Source organism: Cladophialophora carrionii (genome assembly GCF_000365165.1).
Source record: "Cladophialophora carrionii CBS 160.54 unplaced genomic scaffold supercont1.4, whole genome shotgun sequence".
Lineage (NCBI taxonomy): Eukaryota > Fungi > Ascomycota > Eurotiomycetes > Chaetothyriales > Herpotrichiellaceae > Cladophialophora > Cladophialophora carrionii.
This window is the reverse complement of record NW_008481829.1, coordinates 1,771,861-1,793,737: the sequence shown is the minus strand read 5'-3', so window position 1 is coordinate 1,793,737 and position 21,877 is coordinate 1,771,861. Positions and strand designations below refer to the sequence as shown.

The following is a 21,877-nucleotide window of genomic DNA, read 5'->3' as shown; positions in this document are numbered from 1 at the left end:
ACACCCAGCCCCGACAGACTGCGTACGTGACACCGCCAGGGTCACTCACCGTACCTTGACCCGCGATAACGATAAGGGAGGCTGACAGCTCGCAGGTCAAACAGTTCACTCCAGACAGTTCCCTGGACACAAATATCGTACACCTGGTGATATCGCCCTCCTCTGAGGGGGAGGAGGGGGATTCCCCCGGGACCTCTTAACCTCACGGGCATCTCTGTATGCTTTATAGAGGTTCGCTCATTGGATTTCGGAGTCTCTAGTCGGACTTACGTGCCGCACGGCCGTGGGCTAGATGTTTGGCTCGAACGCGCTGCCGCTTCCCTCACCCTTTGCCCACGAACATCGTCCTCTCCGCTTGCCCGGTGAAGGCGCCCGACCCCTTCCCGCCGGAGAATGTCGCTATCTCCTGCTACACCCTGCGGCACAGAATCAACGATGTTCGTGCCAGTCCTTCCATCTCAGTCGCAGCGCGCCAGGCACAATCTGCGAATGTGGTCACCAAGCGTGCTACCACGTCCATAATGAAACCCATGATAAACAGCCACCTTCAGATACAGTCAATGCCCTTCTTGATAAAATAAACATCCTCGTTGAAAAAGTCAAGCGCATGGAAGAGACAATCCAGAATGAGCGCAGCGATCGAGAAAATGCTTTACAAAGGGAAAGATCGATGTGGGAGAGAGAAGTGCGCATCTTGCGCGAGGCCTTGGCGCCCTTCTACCAAAGCGAAAAGGAAATGCGTCGACGCATCGTTGACATCGAAGACAAGGTCGAGGGCAACTATGACGAGCAAGTTCGTCTGAGAGAACGTGTGGTCGCGGTCGACGATGCAACCATGTTGATGGAGAAGAGAATGGATGAACTCGAGGGTAGCCGGTCCAAGCGGCGACGGGTGGCTCGAAATCACATTCACGAGCAAAACTTCCAACCCGACTACATGTCATCAGCCGATGATAACTTCAGGCGCATCTCTTCCAGCAACGACGGAGCATCCGTCCGCACGCCGTCTTCGCGGGCGCTGTCTCCCAACGGTGTTGCACCGCCTCCTGCTGTCGTGCCCGAGGGACCTCGTTCTAGCGGCATTCTCAACCTGGTTGCCGAAGTGCCACGACCTGCAACTTTTGTCAATCTGCCACAACGCCTGTCACCACCACAAGAGGAGGTCAGATCAAGTGGTTTTCTGACACTGGACCTCGGAGAACGGCTGAAGGAGAGGGCTTCTGAGCAGGCAACCCAGGTGGCTATTCACCAGGCTGCTCGCATTACTCCGCCTCAAGACCGACTCAGTCCAGCCGGGTCCGTACATTCCAGCGTGGACGGTCCACCCAAGGCTAGTCGCACCCCCCCAGAACCCGCCAAAGCCAGACTGCCAATCATCGATATCATGATCCTGCCCGAGAACAAGTCTCCCCGGAAACGAAAGCACCACCTTGACCACATTGCCCTAGATGTCCTCGCGGACGTGACCGTCGCCAGTCCACTCATCCACTGACAATCCCGGTTCATGAATCGCGACAGCACTTACTTACGGCCTTCCACCATGACGATATGGTAGCCATGACTTGTTTTCACTTCGGCATCTGTGTGGCGAACCGATGATCAGCGAAAGGCGACAAAGGGGAAACGGTCCTTCTGTTTGGATGTTCGCACAGCATGCCCATCTTGTCGCACATACGCTGGCTTTTTTCCTCTTCCTTTGGAAGAACTCAGATAGCTTCACATCGCTCATTTCGCCGACCGTACCGTTTGTACAGGTAGATAGAATAAACAGCAACACACGGTCATTGATACCCAGCAGGCTGAACATACAAAATCAAGAACCACAAGATCACTCACATTTGGGATTGGCTGTGGTGGATGGTTCCAGCTCGTAGGCCACTTTCTCAAAATCGCCGTGTAAGCTGCCTCTCGTTTTCCAGCCTAATGAACCGCCTGTATGACAAGAATTTTGGTTCATGTTAGCCGATCTGACGGACGGATTCGGCGGGTTGCTGATGCCATGCATTGCCGAAAGGCCAACGGCGAATAACGACTCAGTCATACCTTGTCGAGCCTTGTCCTCGCTGTAGTCCCGCGCCACATCGTCGAATTTCGCACCCTCTCGCAGCTTTGTCAGGGCCTCTTCTTTCTTCGAGTGCTTCTCGCACTGATTGAAGGCCGGTAATCAGCTCACCTTGGAACAGACATGATCGGGTTCTCGGAAGAGTCGAGTGCTCGATCAACCTACCAAGATATGTCTGACATTGATGGATTGGGCTGCTTTGAGCTTTCCACCGCCACCAGCTGATGAACCATCGTCATCTTTGCCTTTGCCTTTGCCTTTACCGTTGCCGGATGAGGCTTTGCCGGAATCTTTGCCTTTTGGCGCCATCAAGATTGCTCGCACGTATGCTGGACTGGGTCTTGATCAAAAAAGAACTCCCGCGACAGGGCCCGGAATACGGGGCTCGAGTCGGTGGTGAAGAGCGAGACCACAGGCAGGCGAATAAGGGGATCTCGCAGGCTTATGGTCACCACAGGTGCCAAAGAGACATGGAAGCAATAGAGTTTGGAGTGGCCCCGATATGGCACGGGAGCGCGCGCCAAGTCATCGCTTGCAGCAATCAATGACACGCTTCCAGCCCCACCTTGGCTGTCTCGGGAGCTGCCAGTGTGCCTGTGTGCCAGTGAGGGCGTGTGCCCTGTGTTCATCTTCCCCCATCGCGAGACGGGGGATTCTTGAGCAAGGTCGAAGTCAGAGGCTGCCCTCAGCACCCGCCCCGTCATTCTCTGCGCTTCCAAGCCGCCGCCCTGCACACCCCTTCCGGCACGTTCAGCACAGAGACACCTCAACTCCAGAGCACGCACCGTGCATCCGGGAAACTTCAAATTCAGGACGCTGTTGATAAAACTCCATCGTCATCGGCACGCCTATATAGACCCCTGTACATTTAGAGTAGCAGACTCGCATCACGTGACCAGGGCCAGCGAGTCTTCGTCGGGCTGCGATTTGCGATGGATAGTAATGCGGATGTGAGCTTTGGCTTTGCGATGCAGTTACGGCTGCACCAGCTGCGACTGAACCATGACCCGGCGTCTTCTCATCGCCACCATCCCTCTTCACCCTCGCCCTGTTCCCATCAACCCATCAACTCATCAACACAATCTCATCTCCCAATTGGGAGGAGGTCATTTAGATTTCCATTTCCCAGCTCAACGCTGATGCCACCTGCCCCCTTGAATAACTGAATCCAACCCGAGGACACGATCTGGCTGCATCAGCCGAACTCCTGTGGAAGTCTCAGGCACGGACTGAAGGCTCGGCCATCCTCCGCAGTCCACCTTGACATCGACCATCCTGTTGTCGAGAAAAAACCGTCTAAGCCGCTCGCACCACTGAACCACCGGGTTGATGATGGCAAATGCGAACGAGGGCGAAAGATAAATCCTTACCACCGGTGCCTGTCAGTTGGACAACACCTTCACGATAATTTTAAACCCACGCGACCGTCCGTGGACACGGCGCCCCGAAAAGAATTCCACAATGTCTGGCTCGTCGCCCTACGCGGTGCGATCACCGTCGCAATCGAATCAATATCCTCCACCATATTCACCAACTCGCCCGAACCGCCCATTCTTCGGCCATGAACCCTTCTCAATACCGCCTCCTCAACACCTCGTCCAGACCCCTCCCTTCCCTCCCACCTCCTTGGTACAGAGCCCGCTTCACAATCGCCCGACGCTGGCGTCGCCTTTACCTGCGCCAAACGCTCTACCACCACCACCACCTCCTCCTCCATCGATAGGCGCAGGCCCGCAATACCAACCGTTACCATCGAGCCCTCCATTCGCGCTCCAGAGATCATACTCAGGCCATCTTGTCCATCCGACAATGCCGCCGCAGTACGACGGCACTCCCTCCCACGCGCATCCTACAAGTTCCGCGTTGCAGTCACCATTGAGGGAGTACCATAGCCTCACTAATGGAAGACCCAGCGAGATATCTTCGTCAGAGTCGCGACCGCAGTCAAAAGACGTGAGATCACACCTTGACGATGCCAGGGAGTATGCTGACTTGTTTCGACAGAGACCTGAGAGATCGAGCAACCCGATGTCTTTCGCAAGCATTCTGGGTCCCTCAAACAATGAGCCGTCCCCCAAACCATCCGAATCCAAACAGCCTGCGCCGCGGCCGGCGACGCCTCCCTCAAAACCTGCTGCGGAAAGCAAGCCGGTTGCCGAGAAGCCCACGAAGCTGCCGGAAATCGGCTCGATTCTGTCTGTCGTGAACGGTGACCCCAAACCGGCCCCCAAGACCGAGACCGTGCAGGTTCAGAGAAGATATGTGCCCCCTCCGCCGCCTCGCACGAAGGCCACGGATGAGGAGCTTGAAAAGATATCGAAGGCTTTAAACCTCATCGACGAGATTGCTTTTAGCGATGTTGAAGATGCTGGCTGGGCTGAACACATGCAGCTCTATAAGCAGAGAAGCAAGAAAAGAGCGGCAATCGTCCTCGACAGCGAATTACACAAGCGGAAGGTAAGTGACCATACCTTGCGCATTGCCTTCCTAGGAGACCTAACTGACCTCACTAAAGCGCCGTCGGGGGTACTATCTTGACTCCCACATTCATGGCATGGACAAGCACGCCTACCAGGCTGCTGCTCGCTATCGCGAACGGTTTGAACCTGTTGCTGCTAAAGAGATCGCGGACAAGGACCATCAGAGCGAGAAAGAAAGGAAGAAGGATATGCAGAGAAAGCGCCGCCGTGAGCAACAAATTCGCAATGACAGAGAGCGACTAGAAGAGCTCGAGCAGCAGGCTAGAGATGCTCCCGACGAAGAAGCACAACAGAAACTGAAACAACAATCGGAGAAGCTGGAGGCCAAAATCCGACAGACTATCGCTCGCAACGAAGACCCTCCTGCGCCGGAGGATATGGAAGTCCCGGCTCCTGCACCAAACTACGATGGAGGCATCACGTCGTCATTCCAGCTCGACACCCCCGAACCTGGCGAGCCGCCCAAGAAGCGCACCAAGAAGGAGCCCGGTGCTCCCTCCGCCCGTCCCAAGAAGTCAAAAGAGAAGAAGCAAGCGGAAAAAGATGCTGCACAAGCCGCCTATGATGCGATGGAACGAGACGCGCTCATCAATATAGCCCCGAAAGAAGAAGCCACCCCGGTCCCTCCACCGAAGGGCAAGAAATCCAAGGAGGCCGTGGTTACGACTCCTCCTGCGCCCACAGTCAACTATGAGTCCAAGGGCTACAACCAGATTTATGAGCAGATCTGGAGAGATATGGCCAGGAAGGACATTCCCAAGGTCCACAAGATCAAGAACGCCTCGGATCAGACCAAGAGAGAAAACCTGCGGAAGACGTCCATTCTCGCAAGTAAACAGGCGCGTAAATGGCAGGAACGCACCAACAAGAGCATGAAAGATACGCAAGCCAGGGCGAAACGGGTCATGCGTGAGATGATGTCCTTCTGGAAACGCAATGAACGAGAAGAACGCGACTTACGCCGCATGGCGGAAAGGAAGGAGATTGAGGATGCGAAGAAGGCTGAAGCCGATCGCGAGGCCAACCGACAGAAACGCAAACTCAACTTCCTCATCTCACAGACCGAGCTCTACTCGCACTTCATCAGTCGCAAGATCAAAACCGACGAGATCGAGCGTGCTACGGATGACCCTGAGGTTGCCGGGTCAGGGAACAAGACCACAGCTAAGGACGTCCGCGCCCACAAGGGTATGGATGACCTGTCGCTCTCGGACGAGCACGGAAACCATAAGGTCACCAACTTCGAAGATCTCGATTTTGATGCCGAAGATGAGTCTGACCTGCGTAAAGCCGCGATGGCCAACGCTGCGAGCGCCCTGCAAGACGCCCAAGACAAAGCTCGAAACTTCAACGGCGATGATCAGATGGCCGCCTTTGACAACAGCGACATGAACTTCCAGAATCCTACCATGGCCGGCGATGTTCAAGTGTCTCAACCAAAGATGCTGCAGGCCCAACTCAAGGAATACCAGCTCAAGGGTCTCAACTGGCTGGTCAACCTGTACGAACAAGGTATCAACGGTATTCTGGCCGACGAAATGGGTCTCGGCAAGACTGTTCAGTCTATCTCCGTCATGGGCTATCTTGCAGAGCAACACAACATCTGGGGTCCGTTCCTGGTCATTGCTCCTGCCTCAACGCTGCACAATTGGCAGCAGGAAATCACAAAGTTCGTGCCAGCTATCAAGGTCCTTCCGTACTGGGGCAGCGCAAAGGATCGCAAGGTTCTACGCAAATTCTGGGACCGGAAACACATCACCTACACGAAGGACTCTGAATTTCACGTCCTTGTTACCTCATATCAACTCGTGGTTCAGGATGCGCAGTACTTCCAGAAGATCAGATGGCAGTACATGATCTTGGATGAGGCGCAGGCAATCAAATCGTCCAGCAGTTCGCGATGGAAGACCCTCCTGGCTTTCCAATGCCGCAACCGCCTATTGCTCACAGGTACACCAATTCAAAACAACATGCAGGAGCTGTGGGCGTTACTGCACTTCATCATGCCGACCCTGTTCGACTCACACGACGAGTTTAGCGACTGGTTCTCCAAGGACATTGAAAGCCATGCTCAGAGCAACACGAAACTCAATCAAGACCAGCTTAAGCGTTTGCACATGATTCTCAAGCCATTCATGTTGCGTCGTGTTAAGGCCCATGTGCAGAAGGAGCTAGGCGACAAGGTGGAGAAGGACGTCTTCTGCGAACTGACATACCGACAACGAGCATACTATGCCAATCTCCGCAGCAAGATCAGCATTATGGACCTGATCGAGAAGGCAACTTTGGGTAGCGATGAGGACTCTGCCACTTTGATGAACCTGGTCATGCAGTTCAGGAAAGTATGCAACCATCCGGACCTGTTCGAGCGGGCTGATACTGCGTCGCCGTACTCGATGTCGTACTATGCAGAGACTGCCTCGTTTGTTCGAGAAGGATCCTTCGTCCAGGTTGGTTACTCTGTTCGCAACCAGATCCAGTACGACCTGCCTCGAATACTATGCAACGATGTCGGGAGACTGGACATTCCTGGACCGAGCAATTCTCAGGCCGGTTTCAGACGAGCCGGCTTCAGAACAAGCGGAATGGGTGGGCTGATGCGGATCTGGACTCCTGAGCACATCAAGTCCTCCATGCAGAGCGATGGAGCCTTTTCCTTCCTCCGCTTTGTCGATACGTCGATTGGCGAAGCTGCTTCTGCTGCCGATCTGGGTGTCTTTGAGCGGAGCGTTCGCGTAAAGAAACAGCCTAAGCGGAGCTTATGCATATTCCAGGAAAACGACGACAACGATGAGAAAGAGGACGCGCACGGCCCGCCAGTGCATGCTATGTTCAACATCGTCAACAACAATCCTCGGCGAGCCCTCATGGATCTGGATCCCAATTCGCCCCTGGCCAGGCTCTGCAATATATCTAAGGACACTGTAGATGATCAAGGGTTGGCAGTGATCGAGCCGGCCGCAAGACAGAAGGCATCGGCGCCACCGATTGAGATCAGTTGCTTCGACCAGTCCTCCATTTCTGAACGCCAGCTGACGTTTTTCAACATGGATGTACGGGCTCCGTTGTATGGACTTGAGGAATCCGTCGAGGAGAAGCTGTTGGAACGCGATGTGGACCCCACCGACTTCCCGGTCTGCGACCTGCTGCCCAAGCCCGAGAACGTGAAGGCCCGGTACACCGATATCACCGTCCCTTCGATGCGCAGGTTCGTGACAGACTCCGGCAAGCTTGCGAAACTGGACCAGCTCCTCCGGGAACTCAAGAATGGTGGCCACCGTGTGCTGCTGTACTTCCAAATGACTCGTATGATCAACTTGATGGAAGAGTATCTCACATACCGCAACTACAAGTACTGTCGATTGGACGGAAGCACCAAACTGGAAGACCGTCGGGACACAGTGCACGACTTCCAGACAAGACCGGAGATCTTCATCTTCCTGCTATCCACTCGTGCCGGTGGTCTTGGTATCAATCTGACGTCTGCCGACACGGTCATCTTCTACGACTCGGACTGGAATCCCACCATCGACTCTCAGGCCATGGATCGAGCGCACAGATTAGGCCAGACCAAGCAGGTCACTGTCTATCGCCTCATCACTCGCGGCACCATCGAAGAACGAATTCGCAAGCGGGCCATGCAAAAGGAAGAAGTCCAACGTGTGGTCATCACTGGTGGAGATGGTGCTGGTGTAGACTTCAACACTCGTGATAGGCGCGAGAACCGCACCAAAGACATTGCGATGTGGCTTGCCGACGACGATCAGGCTGCGCTCATTGAGCAGAAGGAGAAAGAGGCTGCTGAAAAGCCCGAAGATGAAAATTCGAAGAAGAGGCAGAGTAAGAAAGCCCAAGCGGCTGCGGCTCGAAAGAAGAAGGGCGAGATGAGTCTGGATGACATGTACCATGAAGGTAAGCCATTGGGCTGCGTGGACCGACCCGTCGTTGTGCTGTGGCTAACGTTATATCCGTAGGCGAAGGACATTTCGAAGACGCTTCAGCGAAGCCATCAGGGGCGGCGACGCCAGTGAGCACGGCCGAGACCTCCACGCCGAAGAAGGGCCCCGGTTCTCGAGGTGGTCGGGGAGTGAGCAAGAAAGCCAAGACGGCAAAGCAGCGGCTTGCCATTGTCGATGCGGAGGGCGATCTCGGTATGGGCGGTGCATGAGCTGTATGAGGTCTTGATTTCGCTTGTGATTGGACGCTGCAAGACAAAAGCACAGGTGGCAAGGGTGGTTCGAACGGATCTGATGAACACGACGCATAACGGTATTAATAGGAAGCAGGACAAAGAGGCACGTTCCGGCTATTATCCTCGGACAGAAGCAATCGGGGGTTCGAATCTATATCGGGGGGCGCGGCATTGAGCATTGGACTCGGGTGGTTCGGATGTATTTGTATGCACGGGTTGTGTTGAGCCGCCTCAGAAGAATAGACAGGGGCAAGGACCTGGTCTGGACAGGCCATACCGCAATGCCATGGGACCGGTCCTGCCGCAGCAATGGAAAATCTATCGACACATGTACAGCACTGAAAGCCAAGGGAGCTGCTTCTTTCTGGAGTGCTGCACGCATGCGGTCGGAGTGCTTGATTCACGTTGAGCCAGCTATGTAGCTACTGGACTTGCAGGGCCGTGTATAATACCTACTAGTTCGAAGCAGGGCCGTATGTGACTGCACCACATACTACCAATGTAGGTACGTACATGTAGTGTTAGAGAAAGCTTTGGCCTCGGGCAGTTTTCATGATCTTTACACATACACACTCAGTCAGTCAGTCAGACAGTCAGTCATACAGTCAGTCAGAAAGATGTATATATATATATATCTCTCTCTCTGTCTCTCTCTCTATACATCAATATTGAGGCCACGTCGGCTTACGTCCACTGCCCTGGCGGAAAAGGTGCTGTCTACGTATCTGTTTACTCGCGCTTCAGTTCAGTGCACGGTGGCAGTGGCAGTGGCAGTGGCAGTCGCGCTCTCGTAGTGGAGAGAGAGAGGGAGAGAGGGAGAGAGGGAGGCAGGCAGACGATTCTCTTCGGAAATCTTTCCTGTAAGGTAGTAAGTGGGTAGTAGGTAGATAGTAGTAGAACATGTGCATCATCTTGGACGGTACGGTAATTGGAACTACTACTGTACACTGTACATTGAGCCGGAGTGTCAAGTGCGGCATGCCGTTCGATGCCGAGGACTCAGATACTTGCATACACACATATACACATACATACATATATACGCTCTATCAGCCAGTCTACTCATTCCTCATTCACTGACACGTACGCTCCCTCGTTCGTTTTCTCTCGCTTCTCCTCCCTCCTTATCGTACAGTCGGCAGGATCTTGGCCTGCTCGCCGGCAAAGAACCGTTTCTGCTCCAGACACCTCTCGCTCTTACACCCCTGGCAGCGCAGGCCCATCTGTCGGGAACAGCTCTCCCCGCTCTGGAGATGCTTGTGGGCAATGTCCGCCAGGGCCTGGATGAAGACGAGGTTCCCGTTCAGAGACTCGGCGCGCTTGACCCCCGGGTGGCCCTTGGCGTCCTCGTGCATGACTTCCTGGTCCAGTTCGTACAGCGTCTCGATGTGGTCGGACGTGAAGGCGATGGGCACGAGGATCAGGTCCGTCTGCCCGCGCGCCACGTACTGCTTGACCGTGTCGCTGGTCTGCGCGCCCAGCCACGCCGACGGTCCGACCTGCGACTGCCAACACAGGCGGTATGGGTTGGAGTGGCCCAGCCGGGTCATCACCGCGTGCACTGTGGCGGCCACTTCGGCGGGGTAGGGATCACCGCGGTTGACCACGCTCATGGGCAGCGAGTGTGCGGAGAAGAGGATCACGACATCTTTGCGTCGTTCGGGCGGATATTCGGCCAGTTTGGCTTCGATGTTCTGCGCAAACGCTTCTACCAGACCTGGGTGCGTAGGCCACCGGTCGATGACGGACCATGTTATTGTGCCTTCGAGGGCTGAGGTGGCAGTCGCAGTCGCGGTCGCGGGCGCGGTTGATTTGGCGTCCCCGAGAGACCGCTTGCCTTCGAGCCGGTTGCGCCATTTCCAGAGCTCGTTCAGCGACGACCCCGTCGTTGAGCAGCTATACTGCGGATACTGGGTGAAGGCGACGGCACGGCCGCCGCGTCCGCGGCCGAAGCCGTCATTCAACAGTTTTTCGTACATCTCTTCGGTCAGTGGGTTGGCGTACCGGAAGGCGACGTAGGGTTTGTGCGGGGCCGTCTCAGGACTCAGCTTGTCGAGAAGTTTGCACATTTCCGAGCACTGGTATTCCGACCATTTTCTTATGGGGCTGCCGCCGCCGATGGCCTGGTATTGGTTTTGGATCTTGGGCGTGCGGCGCCGGGAGATGAGAGGGCCGAGGTACCCTTGTAGGGGACCCAGGGGGATGAGGTCGCCGTCGGCGAACAGGCGGGACAGGAAGTCGCCTACTTCGGCGGTGGTGGACGGTCCGCCCATGTTCATGAAGACCATGGCTGTGGGACCCTGGCGCGAGGTGCTGTCTTGAGTAACGGGAGGGACGAGGGAGGCCATCGAGGCTCGTTGGAATGGAGAAGGGATTGACAGGCCATTGTGGAGGGGGAGCGCGATGGGCTGCTTCGCCAGTTGGCGGGTGAGGCGGCCTGTCGAGGTACGCAGCGGCGACATGATGAGGATAGTGCTGCGAAGGTGGTGATGAAGGTGGTGGTGCTACCGAGCCATGAGGGATTGATTGTGTAAGAGGAGATTTGAGGATTCTGGGGCCCCAGGTAGACCTAGTGGTATGAGAGCGAAGCTTTTCTTTAACTCTCGTACTCGTACGATCACTTTTCGCCGCAGTGAGATGGAAATGCAGACGGTGGAGATATTCTTCCATGACGCTGATCGGTCAATTGCGGCCAATGAACGTTGCCTGATTGGCGTCATCTGTTCAGCCTTGTCGCTCATGTGACTGCGCGTCTTCAGCCTTGTGGCGCGACCGCTGCCTCGGACGCCCAGGCAATGCATCAATCACTTCTTGGATCTTCCCAGACGTCATCTCTTCTCAATAATTGAATGCGTTTGCAACATGGGTGACAATATACCCTACCGCTCGAAAGACAAGCCTGATGATTCTTCTCGCGGCGATGACCTCGACGATGAGGAAGAGGAAATTGACGAGACGGGCTACAAGACCGTTCGGGATGCCGTCCTCTTCGCCATCGAGGTCAACAAGTCTATGCTGAAAGTGCCACCGTCGTCTTCCGGCTCGAAAAAATCAGACTCTACCTCCCCTCTGTTGGCTGCCTTGAAATCTGCGTACCATCTGATGCAGCAGCGCATCATTGCCACACCTAAGGATCTCATGGGCATCCTGCTGTATGGTACCGAAGCAACCAAATTCTACGACGAAGACGAAAATTCCAAGGGCGGCTATTCTTTCCCCAATTGCTACCTCCTGACTGACCTCGACGTCCCGGAGGCGGAAGATGTCAAGGCACTGAAGGAACTGGTTGAAGCTGAGCATCCCGAGTCTAATCGACTCTTTAAACTTGCCAAAGAGCCCGTGTCGATGCACAATGTCCTCTTCTGCGCCAACCAGATCTTCCAGCAAAAGGCGGCAAATTTCACGTCGAGGCGGCTGTTCGTCGTGACGGATAACGACGACCCGCATTCGAGCAGCAAGGAGTCACGCTCACAGGCAACTGTTCGAGCCAAAGATCTGTACGATTTGGGCGTGACCATTGAATTATTTCCCATCTCCACGGCCGACCACGCCTTTGACACGAAGTTGTTCTGGGACGACATCGTCTACCGCTCATCACCCTCAGATCCTGAAGCAATCGTTTACAACCCGCCATCCATCGTGGACGTTGACAGCTCAAAGATCGTGAGCGGCGGTGGAGACGGCATCACACTACTCCAGTCTCTGTTGTCCAATATCCAATCAAAAATTGCCCCGAAACGATCGCTCTTTTCGTCAGTCCCCCTCGAACTTGGTCCGGATTTCAAGATCTCGGTCAAAGGCTATCTCTTGTATAAGCATCAAAAGCCAGCGCGGAGTAGTTACATCTACCTTGGTGGCGAAAAACCCGCGATCGCGACGGGCTTCACAGAGCTGCTGGCTGCCGATGAGGTCGACCGCAGACCGGTAGAGAAAGCGGAAATCCGGAAGGCATATACCTTTGGCGGAGAAAAGGTCACGTTTTCAGCCGAAGAGACGCAGCAACTCCGCAACTGGGGCGAACCCGTGATCAGGGTGATTGGGTTCAAGCCGATGTCGAGGCTGCCGATGTGGGCAAACGTGAAGAATTCAACCTTCCTCTATCCGTCTGAAGAGGACTTTGTCGGCAGCACGCGGGTGTACAGTGCGTTGCACCGCAAGCTTTGCAAGGACAACTTGTTCGCACTTACGTGGTTTGTGCCGAGAAAAAATGCGGTACCAGTGATGGCTGCTATGGTCCCAACCCTGTCGGCCGAAGACAACGACGACAAGTCAAATGCCGCAGGAGTGTCTGCCACGGGTGCGCCGCAGGGGTTGCATCTCATACCACTTCCTTTTGCAGATGATGTCCGACAGAATCCACCCTCGACCCATGAAACACCAGTTCGGGCGCCAGATGAGCTTGTTGATGCGATGAGGCCGATCGTCCGTAAGTGTGATACAGAGCTTGGTCAAGGTGTCTTGAGGAGTGGAACTGACAGACGAAACAGAGCAACTCAACCTTCCCAAGGGCATCTACGACCCTTCCAAATACCCAAATCCCAGCCTGCAATGGCACTATCGCATTCTTCAGGCCCTCGCCCTGGACGATGAGATCCCCGAGAAGCCGGAGGACAAGACGATACCAAAATATCGCCAGATCGACAAGAGAGTGGGTGTAGAGGCGATAGAATGGGGCAAGGTCCTGGAAAGAAGCTTCCGAGGATACCTAGAAGACAATCCCGATGCCGCACCCACAGGATCAAAGCGCCCTCCAAGCAACGGCAGCACAGTCCAGCCTACGAAAGCAGGCGCAGGCAAAAAGGTCAAATGGGACGATGGCAGTAAAGCGATCGACGAGGCGCAGATCAGGCAGCTTTGGCAGAAGGGTCAACTTGCAAAACTGACAGTTGCCGAGTTGAAGGAGTTTGCTGCAATGGCGAAGATTCCTGTCACGGGCAAAAAGGCAGACATTGTCGAGAAGATTGAAGGCTGGCTCGAGAGCAAATGACGTGACGCCGAGATGTTGAGAACGAAGCGTCGACAGCACATGATACCCCATGAAAAAGAGCGTTCTAGCTGATAGAGATCATTTGTGTGGTCAATCATTGCAATCCCAGTCACAACCCCGAAGGGACCTGACTGACATTGCACCCAAGATCGACTACCATGTGGTTACTCTCCATTCCGATAGACGATTTCCGTACATCATGGTATTGCTTGAGAGCAACCTCGTAGGAATGCTTTTAGAAGGAATGTTGAATTTTGCGTTGTTCATGGAGAAAAGAAAAAAGGCAAGAAAGCGAAAGTCGAGCCGACGAATTTTATGGCCGGGTTCCAGAAACGGTTAGACTGGCGCCGCTGTCGGCCGAGTTGCCTGGAGTAGCCAATGACGCAATGACGCACCGGCCTGCGCGAGACGGTGATTGCAATTGGAGAAGCCGTGATTGTTGAGAACGGCGCATGGACGACGCATGTGCCATCCATGTCCTCGTCTTTATCCTGTAGAACAATTCCAGACCACGGACAGGACCTCGTCTGGTCCCATGGCCTCGGACGTCCTGTTGTCGCTGTAGCTGTCTGATCTTTTGCAGGCTCTATGGCGCGAGTGCCTTTCATCGGCAGGCTGTTTTGGTACCTACTCTGGACGCCTTCACTTGCATGCACCCTAGCTGACCGTGAACAGGAGGGAGTACCTGGCCCTATTTGGATCTCTGATACTGGTTGCCCTTGAAGTTCTCGTCCGAATTATAACCCTCGGCCTGCCCCAGCCCGTTATTCGATTCTGCTACAATACGTCGAAAAACGTCTTCAACCGACTGTCGTCGCAGAGATCCAGACAAGCCCGGTCTGAGAGGAAACACACCTACACCTCGATCGCGACCTGTTCCGACTTCACCGAGCTCTGCGGCCTCTTTGGATACTATGCTGAGGAACATGTCGTCCAAACAGGAGACGGGTATTTGTTGGGTGTGCACAGGCTGCCCTTTCGCAAAGGAGAAGAGCATACCGGGATACGCGTCAATGCCGGGCCAGACTCGACCAAGAAACCCGTGGTGTATCTCCACCATGGTCTGCTGATGAACAGTGAGGTCTGGGTGTGCTTGACCGAGGAGGAACGATGCCTGCCCTTCACGCTGGTGAACCAAGGTTACGATGTGTGGCTGGGCAACAACCGTGGAAACAAATACAGCAAAAAGTCCACCAAGCACTCCCCGATGTCCTCTCGTTTCTGGAATTTCTCAATGGACGAATTTGCCTTCCACGACATCCCCAACACCATCGACTATATCCTGAGCACCACCGCTCAGCCGTCGCTTTCCTATATTGGTTTCAGTCAAGGCACTGCTCAAGCCTTCGCCACGTTGTCTATCCACCCACAATTGAACGACAAGGTCAATGTGTTTATCGCACTAGCCCCCGCCATGTCTCCAGCTGGCCTGAGTAACGGCATCGTCGATGCTCTTGTCAAGACCAATCCCAACGTCCTCTTCCTGGCATTTGGGCGCAAATCCATCCTGTCCTCTGCGACCATGTGGCAGTCCATCCTCTACCCACCCATCTTTGTCCGCCTGATCGACATGTCCCTCAGCTTTCTCTTTGCGTGGTATGGTCGCAACATCACCGTCCAACAGAAGCTTGCCGCCTACCCGCATCTCTACAGCTTCACGTCTACAAAATCCGTGGTCCACTGGTTCCAGATCATCCGCAACAAATCATTCCAGATGTACGATGACGACAGCACCAACAGATTCAGCATTGGCGCCAGCAACCGCTACTACAAAGTGGCCAAGTTTCCGACCAGGAATATCAAAACTCCCATCGTGCTGGTCTACGGCGGAAGTGACTCGCTGGTGGACATCCGCGTCATGTTGAAAGAATTACCTCGTCATACCATCGCCACGGAAATCCCCCATTTCGAACACCTCGACTTCCTTTGGGCCCAAGACGTCGATACTTTGGTCTTTCCACATGTCCTGGAAGCCCTCCGCTACTACACCCTGGGACGGACGTCGAATGGTCATCAGAAGGGCATCCTCTCCATTGCCGACACCGCATATCTCCATCGCCGCCAAAACAGCAGTAGCAGCGGCGCCAACTGGTCAGAGGATGACTCCGCCGGCGGATACTCGGACTATGAAGGCGCCTACGAGTCGCCCCGGACACCGAGAGTCAAGAGCTTTGCCCAACAGCAGAGAGAGAGGCAGTACCAGCCATCGTCGCCTGTTCAGACCCATAACCATACACATACGCATTCGCCCCTGCAAAACCAATACCAGTTTGCATCGCCCACACCAAATAGGCCGGCAGGGGGCAACTCAATGGCGTGGATGGAGGGATATTATAAACTTCCCAAGAGGGAAGCACAGGCCGCGCTCGCCGCGAATAGCACAAGGAACAACGATGAGGACCCGGAAGTAGATTATGAACGGTTTCGGGATCGTCCATCGGAGACTTCAACGGTAGGCGCATCAGAGCCAACAGAGGCGCAACAACGGGACGAGCATGACCAGAGTCCTCTAGGAACACCTCACCACAACATCTCTACGCCTCTATCCCAAGACATAGCAGCAAACTTCGGGCCCGCCCTGTCAAGTTCAAGATTCCTCGCGCAGAATGCCGCCAGCGCGCCACAACAAGACCTGCGCAATCGCGCGACGTACACTTCCAGCACGCACCAGGACCCTGACAGCAACGCAGCTGAAACGGCGGCCATGCCTGAGAATGAGACCGGAAGTGGCAACGAATCCAAATCCTCTCCCTCAGACCGTCGACGTCGCTCCATTTCAGGCAATAGTGTCGCTGCGAGTGGACGCAGCACGCCAGTAAGCCGAGGCACACCACCCAGTTTTACGGCGCAGGGGATAAGAGTAGGGAGTGCTAGACCCAGCGTGAGTGCTGCCACCAGCTTAGGGGGCGGCATACCTTGACAGAATGTCAGATGGTGACTGCATCGGTTGGATACCGTAGACGAGTTCAATCCATATGGTACATCTACACTTGGTTAGAAGGATTAGACAGAAGCCTTGCCCGTAGAAAATATGAGCGTGTTAGAATGATCAGAAAGAAAGCCCAGTCCTGTAGAAAATATTGCTCTCTCTCTCTCTCCCTCTCCCGCTCAGTCGCTCTGTGTGTGTCATATCGCCTCATCAAGCTCATTATGTCCGGGGCTTGTGTCCAACGATGGTACTGTACTGTATGTACTGTACTTGAATGTGGCTTGTAGCTTGTTCAGGGGTACGGGTGCTTGGAGAGACGAAACAATCGGTCGGTCGGTCAGGATTGAATCACACGCCTGCGAACACGATAAGATCTATTGGCGAAACAACAACACAAGATATATACTCCGTACACTGTGTGTGTGTGTGTGTGTGTGTCCAGTTGTCCCGAGCTCCCCCTTCATGTGCGTGCCTTCGTGCCTACGTGCCTACGTAGAGAGAACAACTCGCCTTACAGTACTCCGTAGTAATTAAATCAGGCCGTAGCCGCCGAGACGGGGGAAAAGATACTGTACTGTAGCTGTCCCTTACTTGACTCACCATGAATGCCATGACTGCCATGACTGCCATGACTGCCCTGACTGCCCTCCTTCGTTGCCTTGGGTACCACTATACACGCCCACGATTACGTCTATGCTGTAGTGTGCAGTCTCGGCGTGGTCGGAATGGGTCCTCGTTGTAATGAATGCGCTGTATGCGTCGGAATACCGCAAGACGAGGCTCCCCGCCACGGAACATCTACTTGTATCTATAATCTGCACACATATACATACATAGTAATTAACCCTCCATACACTACATCTATCGGTATGGCTTCTTACTCGTCCGATTCATGCATCTAGATCGGTCGACATGCTACCGGCTACCGACCGCTACCTATTTCCCGTCGATATCCCATCCCTTCCACTCGGGGAAGCGAAATCTCTCCTTCCTCCAGCTCTCCTGGTCGAGCCATCTCCTTTTGATTTCCTCGTATCGAGTCCGCAGAGGCCCCTGTTCGGGCTTCTTGGGAAACGTCATGTCGTCCCAGAGGGTCTCATTGTCGACTCTCCCGAGCTGAGTGACGAACTCGCACAAACATCGGAAGTGCGCAGTCCACGCTAGTCGATCCGCACAGTCGGAAACCGCCAACAGGACCGTCGCGGCTGACTCTGCAGAGCCATCCGTTGAGACCAGGTATAGCCATTTTTTGAATAGCTCGGCGTCGAAAGGTGCGCCGTGCCGTGCTTGAACATATTCGCTTGCATATACGGCTTCGACAAGCTCGAGTACTGCCGACGGGTATTCTGGGCCGAATCTTGTGATGAAGTGGTCGAGGATCGAGTGGTCGACCGGCAATCCATCTTTATCACGTCGATGGTAGTGCTGTACTACGGCCGTGGTTAATTTGCCTATTCCTGGTGGGCGCCCGTGGCTGTGGATCTCCGGGAGGACGTCCACCGCGCGCGAATGTGCGGTCCGGCTGACCCTGCGTCGATCTTGTAAAGGCGAATCCCGTTGGCTCTTGATGCCAAAGAACAATATCTTCATTTCGCCCCGAAAGACTTTCGCCAGGTCCACGATTGAAGATATCTGCACGGCAAGGTCGTTCTTCAGGCTCTCGACAACCACAGCATTAGAGCTTGTCGGCGTCGGAGTGGCACGGAGGTCATAGGCACATTTCAGCAGTTGATCCATCGTCATCGAGCGAATTTCGCCCTCTGAGACCTCAGCTGATGGGAAATGGGCCGAGACAGCACATAACCTCTGACTCAAATCTGCTTTGACGAGGTCCACGGCGAACTCCCTGAAGGCCGGGCCGAATGGATCCTTCCGATGCCCATGAGCGACCGTCTGGCAAACTTTGGCTATCTCTTCACAGCTGGCGCCAACCTCGGCCAGGGTGTTGGCGAGTAACCATTCCCCTTGGAGAAGGTCAAAGCCTGCGCTCACTCTAGGAAATGCCTCCTTGAGAAGGCGTAACCATTCAACAACCAAGTCGTAGCGGCCATCTCGAACGAAGGCACAAATAAGTGTCCTAGAGACATGATTCGTCGGTACCAGGCCAGCGTATTTCATGGCGTGAACGGTAAAGTGGAATGATCGAGCGGCCGGATTCTTCGCGATGTGCTGCAATAAGAGCCTTGCGAAAAAGCGTCCATACTCAATGGGTAGGCTCCTGGACCGGTTCAGAGTGTGGAACTTGTCAAGCATGGATTCAACGACCGCCCAGTTGCCTTCGCATGCATTGAGAAAGGTATACTGCTCGAAAAGAGCCAGAGACTCAGTCGGCCCAAACTCCGGTGAAAGTCCGTCAAGCATTGTCTCCGCCCTGTCCACGTCCCTCGCGCGGACAAGAGCTCTTAAGACAGGTGTGACGAGGTCCTTGGAGGGAACCAGTCCACTGCGTTTCGCAACGTCAAGAATCTGACCCAGTTCCCGTACACAGTCGGGAGTACTGTGCTGACCCTCACAGTAAAACTGCAGATACCGGACTGGCAACTCGAAGGTCGCAGCTGCGTCCACCATGTTGACCGAAGGATTGGGAAAGAGAATCTGCCCTACCCGTTTTGAAGACGGAACCGTCGCTAGCAAATGCTGTATCAGGGCGAAGACGGGTCGAACGTTGAGATGCCTTGGATTTCTACATGAGGCCCGGTATGTGTAGAAGATGGCTTCCGCGATCGTCCAGTTTAGAGTACTATGCTGGCTGGTCAAATGCCTCATGACAGCTAGCCATTTTTGTTGCGATAGACGTCCCGACCCAGTCTTCCCATCTCGCATGAATCGGTACAGGCTGACCAATGTCCCGTCGGTTAAAGTGTTTTTCGCGTGGTCGGCGAATTCTTTCGGCATTGGTGTTAATTCTGTCTCGATATTGGCTTGCGCTCCGACACGTGGCATTTTCTTGATCCATTTTCGAAGATGCTGATCCATAGTCTCATCGTTGTCGAGATACCCAAATAAGTGCGTTTCCGTTGGTCCTGGAGAGTGCATTATGTTATGATTCGGTGGAGCCAGACTCGGGCTCTCCACGCCGTTTGCTCCTGAAAGATCCGACGATTTGGACCGCAATCCCACAACCGGCGCTTGCAGATCGGCCTCACTTCTAGTGCTGGATGCCCAACCAGGTGTATCTACCGTTCGGACGTTATCTTGTGGTAGAGGCGGCTCAGGTGAAGCGCCTAGAGGTGCAGGGGTCGGAGCACATTGGTCCTTGTGTGTGGGTATGGCGTCTAAAGGAGGTCTTTGTATGTGTCTCACGTTGGGAGTTCCTCCACTCCGGTCTCTGGGCTCGACGTACCTAATCCGCCGGCCCGGGGTCGAATTTCTAGCTTCAGCACGTGGCTGCGGAACCACCAAATCCTCACCCTCGTCAGAAGGCCGGAACCAATGCTGGAGTAACTTTTTGGCTTTATCAACTTCGATTTGTTGCTGGACTTTGGGCTGGCCAAGTGCTCGATGATGGGGCACTTTATGAGGTGTGCTGCTGGCCTGAAGAATCCTCTCAAAGGTCAAGCTGTGCACGCCCTTCGTGGACGTCGATCTCGGTGGCGAAGGCCGGTCAGCTCGGGGAGTCGATCTGCCAGGGTCGATCTTGCGGAAGAAGTGTACGTGCGGGCGCTCAAGCTGGACAGGAGGTTCCTCTGGAATGTCGTCGTGGGTATGCTCAAATGGCTCTTGAAGAGCGACAGCCGAAAATGATCGTGTCGTGCTCGTCTTCTTCCTCTTCCTCCTAGTGCCCCTCGTGCCTAATGTAAAGTCATCGCCTCTCTCCGCCGCCTCAATCATATTGTTCAGTTGAGCAGCACCTCTTCCATGCGAAAGGGACCTGATAATCCTCTTTGACTCGAGAGCTTGTTCCGCCAGGCGGACCCTCCGGTTGACTTCATGATTGAGGGTCGCTACGCCGCAGACACTGCCTATGGTGCTGACGACCAGGACAGAAGGTGACAAGGCCAGTCGACGCAGAGCTCGGAGGGCATTTTTCGATGGAACGACAGGTGACCGACAGGTCAACGAGACGGGGGGTTTCATGACAGCCTCATGCCCGTGACTTCGTCCAGCTGCAGGTCCGGCCGATGCCAGTACATTGGGGCGCGTAGAGACCTGGTCGACTTTGGTGGCTCGTAGGTTGAGACGTGGGCGATATATGATCATGCGACGAGAAGTCCTCGAGGTCCCGCCTGCGGAGAGTCAATTGCCTACCTACGTAAACCTGCATAAAAGCTCCTCCGTACGTACACCGACGTACCTGATCCCCCGTAGTCGCTCCTTGATTTCGCAGTACGGGACTCGACAGAGTGCCTCATAGAATTTCTATATTGACCGACGCTCATGAGTAAGATCGGTATGGATCAACATCTGGTTGCATTACAGCCTTCGTGAGGGTATGCAGTGACCACCCAAGAAAACCAAAATTAGTGTCCCACAGCAGGAAAATATATCGATTGTTGCCTTGGCCCCGAACTGGTCCCTATCACTCGACGCCAATACTTTTGACTTGCACAGTGAATTTACCAGCTTTATCTAGGACAAAAGCCGTGGTAGGGGAGATATCGCCGTTGGCGTCTGGTCCTCCTTTCCCGCGCATCGTGGTAGGCGGAAGACACCCTCGAATGTCCTGCAGAAACTTCCCGAGAGCTTCCTGATATTCTCCCTGGGTGCATCGATCCCACTCGTCTCGCCGACCCGTCTCGTCTCGCCACAGCCTCTCGGTGACGATGACAGTCAAATCCGATCCGAATAGTCTCTCTTCACTGCTGTTGCGAGCCTGCCACTCGATGGCAATACGACACAGCAAGGCAAAGTTCCACCGGAGACGGTGGCAGAGGACCTGTAGCGGTCTGGTGAAGTCGGCCCGGTAGTTTCCCAGCTCTGGACAATATCAGTAAACCCCTGGGCACCTGTTCGGGGTGGTGCATTCAGCCAAAAGCCCGTGGGGACCACGAACAGGTGCAGGCTGAGTGTTTCGACGCTGAGAATTGCTTTTGCGCCGCACCATTGAGTAATGCCGGAATGCAGCAATCATGCTGTGTGCTCCTGGCGCAGGTAAGATTCCTTTGGCGCAGTCGGTCCACGGTCGCTGGGACCATGGTTCCATTGGCGTCAGGAATGGCTTCGAGGGACAATGTCGGCAGAATGTCGCCGATTCTAACCATTTTCTACGCGGATGGCATGCAGGGAC

General features: G+C 54.6%; 7 protein-coding genes across 7 annotated transcripts; 4 read left to right on the top strand and 3 right to left on the bottom strand.

The window, feature by feature from the left end:
• Positions 1–292: 292 nt before the first annotated feature.
• G647_05306 (uncharacterized protein) lies at positions 293–1,492 on the top strand (the record flags this gene model as incomplete). The annotated part of the gene is made up of 1 exon (XM_008729637.1): positions 293–1,492. The coding sequence occupies one exon, from the start codon at positions 293–295 to the stop codon at positions 1,490–1,492; it is 1,200 nt and encodes a 399-aa protein (XP_008727859.1).
• A 336-nt stretch (positions 1,493–1,828) lies between these two features.
• Positions 1,829–2,371, bottom strand: G647_05305 (peptidyl-prolyl cis-trans isomerase pin4; the record flags this gene model as incomplete). The annotated part of the gene is made up of 3 exons (XM_008729636.1): positions 1,829–1,932; positions 2,044–2,146; positions 2,228–2,371. 3 exons carry the CDS (start codon positions 2,369–2,371, stop codon positions 1,829–1,831), a joined length of 351 nt encoding a protein of 116 aa, XP_008727858.1.
• Positions 2,372–3,523: 1,152 nt separating this feature from the next.
• On the top strand, positions 3,524–8,710 carry G647_05304 (uncharacterized protein; the record flags this gene model as incomplete). The annotated part of the gene is made up of 4 exons (XM_008729635.1): positions 3,524–4,015; positions 4,067–4,519; positions 4,578–8,454; positions 8,517–8,710. 4 exons carry the CDS (start codon positions 3,524–3,526, stop codon positions 8,708–8,710), a joined length of 5,016 nt encoding a protein of 1,671 aa, XP_008727857.1.
• Positions 8,711–9,858: 1,148 nt separating this feature from the next.
• Positions 9,859–11,196, bottom strand: G647_05303 (ferrochelatase; the record flags this gene model as incomplete). Its single annotated transcript, XM_008729634.1, has 1 exon — positions 9,859–11,196. One exon carries the CDS (start codon positions 11,194–11,196, stop codon positions 9,859–9,861), a length of 1,338 nt encoding a protein of 445 aa, XP_008727856.1.
• Positions 11,197–11,596: 400 nt separating this feature from the next.
• On the top strand, positions 11,597–13,721 carry G647_05302 (uncharacterized protein; the record flags this gene model as incomplete). Its single annotated transcript, XM_008729633.1, has 2 exons — positions 11,597–13,160; positions 13,222–13,721. 2 exons carry the CDS (start codon positions 11,597–11,599, stop codon positions 13,719–13,721), a joined length of 2,064 nt encoding a protein of 687 aa, XP_008727855.1.
• Positions 13,722–14,309: 588 nt separating this feature from the next.
• Positions 14,310–16,641, top strand: G647_05301 (uncharacterized protein; the record flags this gene model as incomplete). Its single annotated transcript, XM_008729632.1, has 2 exons — positions 14,310–14,344; positions 14,397–16,641. The coding sequence occupies 2 exons, from the start codon at positions 14,310–14,312 to the stop codon at positions 16,639–16,641; spliced, it is 2,280 nt and encodes a 759-aa protein (XP_008727854.1).
• Positions 16,642–17,586: 945 nt separating this feature from the next.
• Positions 17,587–20,727, bottom strand: G647_05300 (uncharacterized protein; the record flags this gene model as incomplete). Its single annotated transcript, XM_008729631.1, has 1 exon — positions 17,587–20,727. One exon carries the CDS (start codon positions 20,725–20,727, stop codon positions 17,587–17,589), a length of 3,141 nt encoding a protein of 1,046 aa, XP_008727853.1.
• Positions 20,728–21,877: the final 1,150 nt, after the last annotated feature.